Here is an 11,997-nt window from a genome sequence, read left to right as displayed (position 1 = left end):
CTCTCAGCTATGGTTGGAGAAAGATATATCAGTGATAAAGCTAATTAACTGTAGCAGCTTTTCCTCCCTAATGTGCTGTTGAAGTCACGCTGCTGCTGGCATGTTTAGGGTGATAATTTAAGTTTAAAGACCAACTCCAATGAAAACTGGGTTTTTGACATGTTATTGTATTTTTTTAAGATGGGGGATATAAATATAGAAAATTAAGCTTCACAAAGCCTTTATTAGTATTTTTAATTCAAATTGTGATTCAGGAGCAGGTGCTATTGGAAGAAGCTTGTAAGTGTGTAGTACATGTTACTACGGCAAGCCATAAGCTCCCTGCTCCACCCCATTCTGATGCAAATAGATCGATGAACGTGTTTGTTTTCCTCGTCTGGGCTGGAATCCTGCTTAAAAACTGCACAACTTGACAGCTCCATCAATTCTCGCCTTTATTGTTGAACCACTAATGTTAGCTTACGGTGTGAGGGGCTGTAAGCTAGCATTACAGCATGCAAATAGATGGATGATGGGAAGAGGGCGGGCTTACTCTTCACTTATAGTCTCAGCCACAATTCAGAGGTGATATTTTAGTGATCTACTGCTGCTCTGCATAAACTATGTCCTGATGACACAGGTCTTTCAGACTGGACACATTTGGTCTGCTTAATCTGAAACAAAGCTTCAGTCTGAATATGTGAAAGCGGACTGGGACCAGGATCTGCTCTCTGACCCATCTTTCGAGGTGGTCTTGGTTTGTTTCCAATTAGACTGCACGGTTTGCTCTGAGATTACTCAAGGAATATTCCAGGAGTGAAATAACTGGACCAAAATGGCCACCGTGGCCAGTTATTAGCAGACAAACGTGGAGCAGCGATGTAACAGCAGCTCATTAAAACGTGATACACATTGCTTTTCACCCTGTTTTCCCGACAATCTAAAGCTGAGCTGTAGTGTCCTCAGTACCCGCTTTGGAGCATGCCTCTGCCATACCAAAGTTGCAGTAAAAAGTGTTGAACCTGGCCTTCATACAGATGATCAAAATTGACCAGCGAAATTAAAAAAGCTTGAATAAGAAAACTATCTTGACAAGTATTTGCAGAGTGCAGCATCTCTTTCTCTTTTTGTTTTGACCCACCCCAGTAACTCCTGGCCAATGAGTGACCAGATCTTGAGTCAAGTGGTTTTGTTTACAGATCCCAATCTGAATACAGATCCAACACAAGGTTCAGGAATCAATCCGGACCAAATTAAGCAAACTCAGGCTAGAACAAATCATTTTTCCAGTCTGAATAAACCCTTAAAAGGTAACCAAACCCTAAATCTACTTTTTTTTTGGCAGTTAACCTCTATAAATGGGGCTTTAAAAGTGCTGTATGTTGGTCATTGCCAAATTATTGACAAATTAAAAATAAATGTGTTTAAATCTTGAAAATACAGTCTATAACCACCTGTGTGCTGCCCCCTACAGGTTGAATCAAGGCATTACATTTGAATTTCGTGATTGGTCAAACCATGAAGTCCCACATCATTTTAGAAGTCCTACGTCATGATCTGCAGCTCTAGAAATGATAACAGTCCTGTTCCCCAAGCCCCTCCCCTCTGACTGGATGTTCACATTTTGGCTGTGGGTGGAGTCAGCCTCCAACTTCCCTGTTTGGTTACGTTTTACATTTTGGCTAAAAACTAAAAGACCACTGGGAACGAAATATGATGGGAGTAGGACTTTAAGGCTTATACGGTTTGTATTGGGACATGATTATGAATAATTTATTTATTCTTTTATTTATTCTTCTCATTAGTTATATATTGTATTTTCTTCATTTTTCAATTTGCATTATTTCCTGATAAAACAGTTCAGAAGATCCACATTAAAACCCACACAGAATCCAGATCCTCAGTCATGTGACAGAACTAAAGACACTGATTGTATCAGTCGGACACATGAGCGTCGTGGGTACGGTAATATCCACACACCTATCAGCTCCGTCATAAATCCTCCGACCTCGACCCTTTGAAAAGATAACACTTTCCATCTTTTCTCTTGCCTCTCAGCGTAACGCCAAAGTGGTTTTGATAAAACCAGATGAATGAGCAGAGTAATAAGCATGTCGAGCACTTAATGATACGTTTCTTTTTATCGAGGAAGGGCCTCATGACTAAGATGTTCCACACTTTCCGGCTCGTCGCCCATTTTCCTTCTTGAATTTCCCAGAGTGAAAAGCTTGAGGAGGTGTTTGTGCCCCTTCACTGCACAGCATCACAGTGGGGTCAGTTACAATCTAAGTTTGAATCTTTTGTTTTAGAAATAAAAGATTTTACTTTTTTCCTTCATCAAAATATTATTTTTTACAACCAAAAAAAAAAAAAAAACAAGGTCCTATAATTAGGTTTAAGCTGCTAATTTATTGATTTGTTTGCAGGGAAAGTAATGAATGTTTCATAGAAACAGTAAATCTACACATGAAAATGTCTTTTATTCCAAACAGATGGTATCAGATTAATTATTTGGTACAATTCCTTTCTCTTCAGAGATTTAAAAGTTTGCCCACATGCCACACCTTCATACCATAGCCTGCCTAGACAGTGAGGAACGTCAAAGGTGTGTCTCCAAATTTGCAAACGTGGCTCAAAGTGATTCAAGCCTCTGACACACACACTGAGTCACATGTCTGCACAGACTCTCTACCACTAATGCATTAAGTGTGTTCGTGCTCAGACAGGTCGAAGTGAAAACCCTGGCCTCAGGGAGGAAAATTAGCTTTTGAAGCCCGCCAAAGTAAAACAAGACAAAGCAAAGAAACTGGATATGAAGGGACTGGAGGGAAGGGCTGGTGCAGAAGACGGGCACGATCTTCATCACCATCAATGTGAAACAAAGACGTAAATGTACTAAAACTACAAAAACAAGTGTGAAAATTATGTATATAAAAAAATCCTAAGAAAAAACTGTATTTTTCTTTAAATATAAGTATATGTTTGTTGCTTTTTAGACAAAAACATTCCTCAAACTCGGCCTCATCTCACCTATTCTTGGATGCTATTCTTCTAATTATAAATCACAGACGTGCTTTTCATGGAAATATGATTTTTCACCATATTTTTTTAGTGAATAGTCAAAATAATCTTTCAACCAGGTCCTGCACAACCTCACCCAAGGGTGGAGCCCAACATGTCATCCACATCACTTCCCCTTTTTATCTCAATGATTGCAATAAAAAGTTTGTGGAATGCTGTGATTAAGTAACATTCTAAATAAAAGTGTGAGAACATGAAAGGGTCACACTTTCTTTGACTCATTATTTCTTGCGCAAACTATGCAGGGATTGTCCTGCCTCTCATACAGGTTAGCACACCTCGTCCTCTGCAGCCACTCCTTCTGCTCACGGTGCATGAGTGTGAAGGGGGTGTGTCCTCAGCCCTGCCTTCTATGTCCACCAAATGCAGCCTTCACCATAGCGCACCAGAACAGGCCCAGACTTTCCACAGGCACCAGAAGGAACATAGCGGTTGAAAGACCAGAGAAAAAAAAGCATAGTAAGGAAAAAGAAGGGGCAGAACCTAAAGAGGGAGTGAGGAGGTTAAGAGAGGATAAGAATAGAGAAAAATCATAGGTTTGTGAAAGACTTAGTGGCCACAAGACTGCACACTCTGGGACCAAGAGACTGCCTAAAGACACGGATAAGGAGCGCAAAAAAATAATATTTGTACCTGTTTGTGAGCGGACAAACTGGGACAATGACCTCCCAGCAGCAGAGGATGAGGAATTTCTCCATTGACAGTTTTGGAGGAGAGAGGACTCCGGATGAAAGCTTTTACCAAGGGATGCTGAAGGCTATGGACGATAGGAAAGGTATTAATATGTTTGCGCTTAGTGGAAATGATCTGTATTTGCTTTATTTCACACATCATAGAGATCAGTCTGTTTATAATAGATATAATGGTTCAAATTGAGGACTTTTGAGTTAAAAAGTGTTGGTAAAAAATATTAGAAGCTTCTCTTTACTAAGAAGTGCGATAAATAGCTTTTTTTGGTGTAAGAATTCATCATTTTTGTCTTATAGTGACTCACTATAGTTACAGTTTGTTTGCCCTCACTTGTTGCCACAATGAATTATGCTCTACTTCTTTGTTCCGTTTTTTTATTCCCCTTTCTGGAGTATTTCTTTCATTTATAAGATTTGAAAAATCGGATTTTAACACTTAAACTTTCTTAGTCCAGGTATGGAATTTTAATTGCACTTCAGTAAAGTGGCTAAAACATTTTAATTATTTCGTTTTATGGCCTTTTTTTGTTGTTGTTGTTGTTGGACATTGTACCGCTTGACACACAAAAAAATATATATTTCCCATCAATGCTGAGATAAAACCGCACTTATGCGCAAAATATATCAAGATTTTTTTAAACTTAGTTATACATTTTTTAAAAGTTGAAAGACTTTTATACCTTTAAAATGAGCCAAAGAGTCAATTACTTAAAAATGTTTGTTTAAATAATATTTACTTGGGTCACTTGAAAACTGAAAGTTAAACAATTGACCAAAAAAGGCTGATCTTGATCCTTTAGCATGAGCTGACAGCACACAGAGTAAAGTTACGGCTCATGTCTTGTTAGTCTGCTTGGGTCACTCATCATGTTTCAACTCCAGGTGATGCTATAAACCACATGGTTAACTCCGTAACCCAACACAAGGGTGGCATACTTCAGCTCGGGTCTGAGGGAACCCTGAGGAGGTTAGAGGTCTAATGGCTTCTGTGTGAGGTCTCCATGGCAACGCAGTCTCACAACATTTGCTGCCTCTTGAGAAAGCAGATGTCGCCCCGGGGTGCCAGTTTTATGTTGGTGTTGAATCACTGCCCTTTGCTTTTCATTGCTGGGTGTGTCACAGCCTGACTGTCTTAAAATGATAAGAGGGAGGACTTTGGGTCGTGCGTGAAGGACGCCGGGTTCCGGAGCGTGACTGAGTCAATGAAGATGAGTTTATCAGTAATGAGTTGAAATCACGAATCACTCAGTGATAACTGGGCTGCCCTGATCCAAGGCCAAAAACTTCTGAGAAACGTATGTTTTGAAGCAGTCCGGGTCTTATGGGGGGAGTCTTCTTTCAATCCCAGCATGTGTTGAGGGACACGCCCCGTGTTTCTTCTCTAATAACCCTGCTTGTTGTCTTAGTGGGTGTATTCCGTACCCAAACCATGTTCCTTCTTGTTGGAAAATTGTTATATATCATGTCATGCTGTAATCACAGAGACCATCCGCAAGAGGAAATCTCTTTATCTTTGTTTTTAAGCCAAATCAGGGCTTTTGTTGCCAGATTTGAATGGGATGCAACAAAACCACATACTTGTTTTTATCACTTAGTTTTCTGACTGCTTTGTTTCTTTGTTGCAGATGAACGAGATCGAGTGCAAAAGAAGACATTCACAAAATGGGTTAACAAGCACTTGATAAAGGTGAGACTTTTCTTTTCCTGATTTAATACTTTTTAATTCTTGGTAACACAGCCACATCTTTGCAAACACACGTGCACAGACACGCAGGTTCGATCGAATCCCTGTTGAAAACGAGATCACATGCGGTTTACTGCTTCCTTTAGGAGAATTACTGCTCAGCTTAATTTTCCTTTTCAAATAATAAAAATGGAAACTGTAGAAGCTCTTAAGCCACTCAATACCTTTATTTATGACAAAATGTCATTTTCTGTTTGATTATTCTTCCAGTATATATTACCCGTGTAATTTTCGCCATGTTCAGCAAATAGCTGGGTTTGGTTGGTGTTTATGTTGGCAAACGAATGATGTAATCAAAGAGTTATGAATCACTGAACACAATGAGTTGATTCTCTCTCAGCTTTTTGCTGGTTTTCAGTAGATTTAAAAGCCAAAATGTAGTTTTTTTTCTGTTTTAGTGAAAAATAAGTGAATAGAAATGATCAAAACTTTATTCAATAGGCACTTTTTATACAGTACAATCAAATAGAATCAATTGATTTTAGTAAACAAGGTCAGACTAACAACACTTATACATCCACACAGTTCAAGATTGACTGTGGACCAGCCGTGAAACTGTGCTTATTGCTTAGTGTTGGCAGAAATCCAGCTCAGCGGCCTTGTGGTTGAGTGTCCGCCCTGACACTGGAAGGTCATGAGTTCAAATCCAGTCTGACAAAAAGCAAAAGAAAATGTAACAGAGTTCCTCCCTGCTTGACACTCAACATTAAAGGGTTGGATTGGGGGGTTAAACCGCCAAATGGTTCCTGAGTGCAGCTGTGCCTGCAGCTCACCCCTCCCCCAGGGGATAGGTCACATGCAGAGGGCAAATTTCACACATCCAAGTGTGTGACAACTAAGGGGGCTTAAACTAATTTAACTTTAGATGGGTTATAAGAGGAGGGTAAGGTCATTGGTGGCTGAAAAAAATGTAAAACAATAATACAAAAACTTAAAATCAACTGAAATCCTCGACCCTTCCCCCCATTTTTTGACTTAACCCATACGAACCCATAGTGATATCAGAGTAACAGAAAGAAATTTGAAATGTTACTGATACTGCTTGACATTTTTATGCGGTGAAGATTTATGCTAGCGAGACACAGAGTTATCATAATCAGACAGGGGGGGATTTAGGGCGGAGCTGTCTAGCTCACCTCCAAAAGCCACGCCCCCTCAGAGGAGATTTTGGAAACAGAGGCTTCAGATCAACATAAAAACTACTTTTTAAGACATTTAGGTTATGGGATTTTGGTTAAAAACACCATAATCATAATAAAAAACTACTGGGAACCTTTTTTAAAATAAAAAAAAATGTCATGGGGGACTTTAAAAATTGCAGAAACGCACCTAAAGACCTGCATGGAAGCTGTAAACAGTCAAATCTGTCACTCACCTGTGCATCCAATGCATTCCTGCAGAAATGATTACAAACATCCACCCCAAACCAATATAAATGAACCCAGCCGTTGTTGCACATCCACCCACCGACTGTTCAGTGTGATGGAGAGGCTTGCAGAGGAGCAGCCTGTCATCTGCGACTGTCTGTGTGTGCCTTCCATCAGTGCTTCTCACTCACATCTCTCCCTTGTAACATCCCCACCCCATCAAAGAAGTGTGCAGTTCATCAGGAGTGTCCGGGGAAACCCTGCTCCTCACTCTGCAGTCCCTCATTACTTATAAAAAATGAATGCAGCCCAGAGCCCCTCCCACAGAACAGTTGAAGTATTTCTGCTTTTTTTTTCCAGGGAACACCCACTGCCAGTAAAACACTCACAGCCCTTCGGATACCTCCATAGAAATTTCCATATTCACTCTGCAGACACAGGGCCATTCATTTATTTAAAAAAAAAAACTAACAAGCAGGGAAAAATAAGCACAAGGAGGCTGTTGTGTTTTCCATAAGTGCGCTGCCTTCTTGCCACCGCTGTGTGAGAACGTGCTGCGGTGTGTTCACCGGGAACCTAACGGGTGACTCACACACATCTGGACCTGCTTAGCTCACTTTGAGAGGGCAGATTCTGGGTCCGGCTCAGAGCCAGCTGTGGTCGAAGCCACCAGTAGCACATGTGCTGCTCAGACTCTCAGGAGACTCCTTAAGAGCTAACGTGTGCTTGTCTTAAACCGAAATGCACGGAGAGATTGCATAACTATACACCGGAGAAGGTGAAGCATTTTAATCTATTAAGAAAAGTTCTGTAATTTGTTACATTTAAAATTATTCGTTTTCATCAAATTACAATTTTGAATTGATGGTTTACTCAGCTTAAAAGTTCAATTGGATACAAATTAAGGTTTTTAAATGCAACACATTATTGAATTTTTATTAAAAGAGTTTTAAGATAGGTACTACTTTATTAACGCTAACTTTTATCTACTTGGAGCTGCTCTGACTGAATTTTGAGTTTATGGTAGCACTAACAGAAGGAACTTTGTCGCCATCTACAGTCAGAAGTAAGGAATTCCAGTTTGTCTTGAGACGCTAACTCCAAGGCTGAATCTGGAAAAGTGCTCCGCAGCTCTGGTTGAACTGGTGCTTAACTAATTCCATACCTTCACAGTCAGTTTAGGAGATGCAGCAAAGTAGAGGCAAACTGCAGCCGTAAAGATGTGCTGTCCTTTGCTTTACTTAAAACAGAGTGAAAAATGAGCGCAGCTGCAGAGCAGAAATCTGTCCACATGTGGACTTTTGTGCAAATCTAAAAGTGTCGATGTGTTTCCAAACCAATTAATTCATTATAATAACCATGTAAAAACAGATATATTAGATCATATGGAGAAGCAGCTCATTTTGACTGTAACAGAATACCTTTTAGGGATATAATGATTCAATCAAGCCACAATGCAATTCAATTCAGTTTAAAAGTCACAATTTCGATTTTATTTTCCATTTTTTTGTCAAACATAATGAATTAAAGGTAATTTAAGGCCAAGTATGTTTTCTTTTTGCTCCTTACATCAAACTGTCTGATTTCCTACTAACAGAAAAGATTCAATACAAATAAACAATTATACATAACACTGAGATAATCACAAATCCTTTCATATTTGGTTCATGTTGTGCTCCATGTGTGATGGACTGCTCCACACCCGTGCCCGCTCAGCGCAACCCAACCCAAACCATTTCTGTGGGGAGTAATTAAGAAGTGGTGATAGACGCCTTTTTTTCACCCACGTACACAAACTAATGGAGCAGAGATCATCACAGGAAATGTGTTTTCAGCAGGTGATGCATTCAATGTGTAGAAAACAAGCAGATGTGTACAGTTAGTCGCACTTTCAAAAATGTTTTCAATTCAAGGCCCTTTGCATCATTCCCATAAAACAACTTTTATTAAACTGTAAACCTCACACAGTGGTTTCAAAATAAGCTCCAAAATACCAATCTGACCTCTGCTTAAATACTGTTTTATTTTCTTCAAAAGCATAACAGATATTTTTTTATTTGACTCTCCCCATTTGCTCTTCTCGTCCAGGGCCAGAAGGTGGAGGTAGGCATATCTGCATGGAAACAGTCTAGTTTTAGCACCAGCTTTCTCCCACAAATATGTTTTTGGTGCTTCCTCTGCACCCTCTCACCCTTTTTCACAGTTGTTGCCTCACGCCTGCAGGTTACCACGTCTTTGCGCACAAAGTTATAAAAAGCGTTCCCATCAACTTTAAGTTGACCTCAGACTCCCTCGTTTTGAAGTGTTTTATCCATCAGTTGTCAGAGATGGCAGCTGCGTTTGGCATCTGTGGCAGAAGACGGGCTTGGCTGCTCACAGCTATGCATTCCTGACGGGAATGGTGTTATTTCAGAGAAGGCTCTGCGCTCTGTAGGAAAGCTTGTGTAACTTTATGATATTTTAGCTTGTTGGATCTTTCACAAAAAAAACCCCCAAACTGCAGCATGTTTTATTGTTCAGTCTAGGGCTGCCACAATAGTCGACTAATCGAACACCAATCACCTAGTAAAGTAGTCCACGCCTAATTTAACCGTCGATTAGTCACTGATTTATATTATATGGAGTAAAAGTGTAGTAAAGTTGGACAAAGCTGTGAGTGTTACTATAGTGTGAATGCTTAGTAAGCATAGTGATTCTCCTGCTCCTTTTTCAGCATGTAAAAACGCAATCACACTTTCAGCAATATTCAGGACATTCCTGCTTTTATTTTTGGTATTCATAAACTTTATAGTTTTTTAAAAATATTTAGCAAAATAAACCCCATAGGAAATGACTGAAAAAAACTTCAAATTTCAAAATTCTAAGTAGATTTCCAACAAGCCTTGTTGCTAATGTTTTCATGTTTTAATCTTTTATAGTAATTTTTAAAAATTAAAAATAGCTAATATTTTAGCAACAAGCTAACATTTTTGACTAATTTAGTTTATTGAGGATTTTTAAGCAATTTTGAGGTTTAGCTCATTTTTAGGCAATGTGCTAGCTTCTTAGAAAATTTGGCATCTACTGAGGTTTTTTATGCTAATTTGGAGTTTAGCTCATATTTTAGCAACATGCTTACGTTTTTGGCTAACTTGTTATCTACTGGGGTTTTTCAGGCTAATTTAGACTTTAGCTTATATTTTAGCAAATATAAACATTTTTGACTAATTTAGTTTACTGAGGATTTTTGGCTATTTTGAAGTTTAGCTAGTATTTAAGCAATATGCTAGCTTTTTTGGCTAATTTGGCATCTAAGATTTTTTGGGGGCTAATTTAGAGTTAAGCTAATATTTAAGCAACACAATAAATATTTTTGTAAAATTAGCATGTGTTAGGGATTTTTAAGCAATTTTACTGCAAAATGTTAAGAAATTTAAACTTCAGCGCTCTTTCATAGTTCTTTAACGAAATTTCCAGTCTTTTAGCAAATTTAACATTTTGCAATTTGCTTTAGCATTTTCAGCAAAAAGCTTCAACATCTTCAGCGACTACTTTCTAGTTGAATAAACTATCATCTTCATTGTCTTTATTTTTAGTTAGTTTAAAGCTAATGTGTGCTTTCCATCCACTTTTGCACATGACCCAATTAGTCGACTTATAGGAAAAATAATCAGTGATTAGTCGACAATTAAAATAATCATTTGTGGCAGCCCTAGTTCCGCCATCATGACACAAATGAGCACTTTCTAAAACCTTTTGAACCCTTTAACAGAAGAGCTCCAATGTTCTTTGATTTGCTGTGATGTTTTGATTGTTAACACGATAATTCTAGTAGATTTTGAAGGAGAAAAGCGGCGTGAGCTGGAATTATTGTGTTAGTGGTTGAAAAGTCACAGTATGTTAAAGATTTTGTGTTTAAGCGTCACCGGCGACGCCTCAGATGTTAAAGGGTTCATAAAAACTTTTAAAACAAATCAATCTTAAATAAATTTTATGTAAATAAAATGAAATAACACGATCATATTTGGCAGGCCCAGCGTCACGTGACAGATCTGTACGAAGACCTTCGAGATGGACACAACCTGATCTCGCTGCTGGAGGTCCTCTCTGGAGAAACGCTGGTGAGTTTCCAATGTGCCTGAAGCTGCAGCTGCATCTTTTTGCCTTTAAATATCTTCCATTCCACATTTAAAAAAAAAAAAAGGTGCTTATCTGGTGTTAACCTGGAATGCCGTTCCTTTGGGAACAGACTGGAATCCGTTGCAGTCAAGTTGTCTTCTATGAAGCTGGAATGTTGCTTAATAAATCAACTTAAGTTTGTGGCTTCCTTGTTTGCATTCATTTTCTCTCTTTAAATGCTGATTTTAAAGAGGAATTGGTGCTTCTATGATTCTAAAGGGAGTTGGTGTCCTCCACAGGCTTCTCTGCTCATCACTCCATTGCTTTCCTAACTTCTGCACATTAACAGCAGATTGGTCCATGTGTGTCTAGACCTCTCTCTGATCTACGCTTGTTCTTTTCTACTCTTCTCTCTTCCTTCTTCTCTGGTTTGCCTTCTTGTTTTAACCCTTTGTGTGCTGACCTTTGGCACCTGGCCTCCGCCTGCTCTCCTTGCCGGTGTTAGCTGAAGGAGAGAGACGTGGTCAGGAGCGGGCACTTGGTGAGTGGCTTTGTTACTTGGAATTTCCCCCTGGAATGTTGTCACCTCTACTCCACCTGTATTCCGGCTGTGCATGTCATCCATGGACCTCTGTCTTGAGGTTTATTCTTTTCCATCTTGACAGAATGGCTTGCTTTAGGCATGCAGCTTCAAAAGTTTATATAGGAGTATTTTATTTCTTTCATTTGATTGTATTTTCATCTCGCTTGAGCAGCGCTGCCCAAACTTTTTCACTCAAAGGGCCAAAATCTAAATGGGATCCCAGTACACGGGCCAAATGCAATATTTTTTTTTTTAATAAAAGGAGAAAATACAGAATTATTTTGATTCTGTATTCCTTAAGGTAACACACATTAGTAAGAATAAAAAGTAACATTTGTCTTTGAAACCTACAACGACAAGGTCTCAATGTCCATTTTTAATTGAAAAACAATACCAAGCTAAGCACATTTTCTTCCAATGAAAACAGCAAACTGGGATCCCAATGACAGATGTGGA

The 11,997-nt window shown here is 39.0% G+C and overlaps 1 protein-coding gene across 1 annotated transcript in view; it reads left to right on the top strand.

The window, feature by feature from the left end:
- Positions 1-11,997, top strand: part of macf1b (microtubule actin crosslinking factor 1b) — a 103,438-nt gene that overhangs the window by 21,020 nt on the left and 70,421 nt on the right. The window contains exons 2-4 of the mRNA XM_036215925.1: positions 5,375-5,436; positions 8,949-8,963; positions 10,871-10,960. Of these exons, the coding sequence (XP_036071818.1) occupies positions 5,375-5,436; positions 8,949-8,963; positions 10,871-10,960 (167 nt within the window). The remainder of the gene's footprint in view (positions 1-5,374; positions 5,437-8,948; positions 8,964-10,870; positions 10,961-11,997) is intronic.

The sequence above is a fragment of the Oryzias melastigma genome, linkage group LG16 (genome assembly GCF_002922805.2).
Source record: "Oryzias melastigma strain HK-1 linkage group LG16, ASM292280v2, whole genome shotgun sequence".
In the NCBI taxonomy this organism is placed as follows: domain Eukaryota; kingdom Metazoa; phylum Chordata; class Actinopteri; order Beloniformes; family Adrianichthyidae; genus Oryzias; species Oryzias melastigma.
The sequence above is the reverse complement of the archived record's forward strand: the minus strand, read 5'-3'. Positions and strand labels throughout refer to the sequence as shown.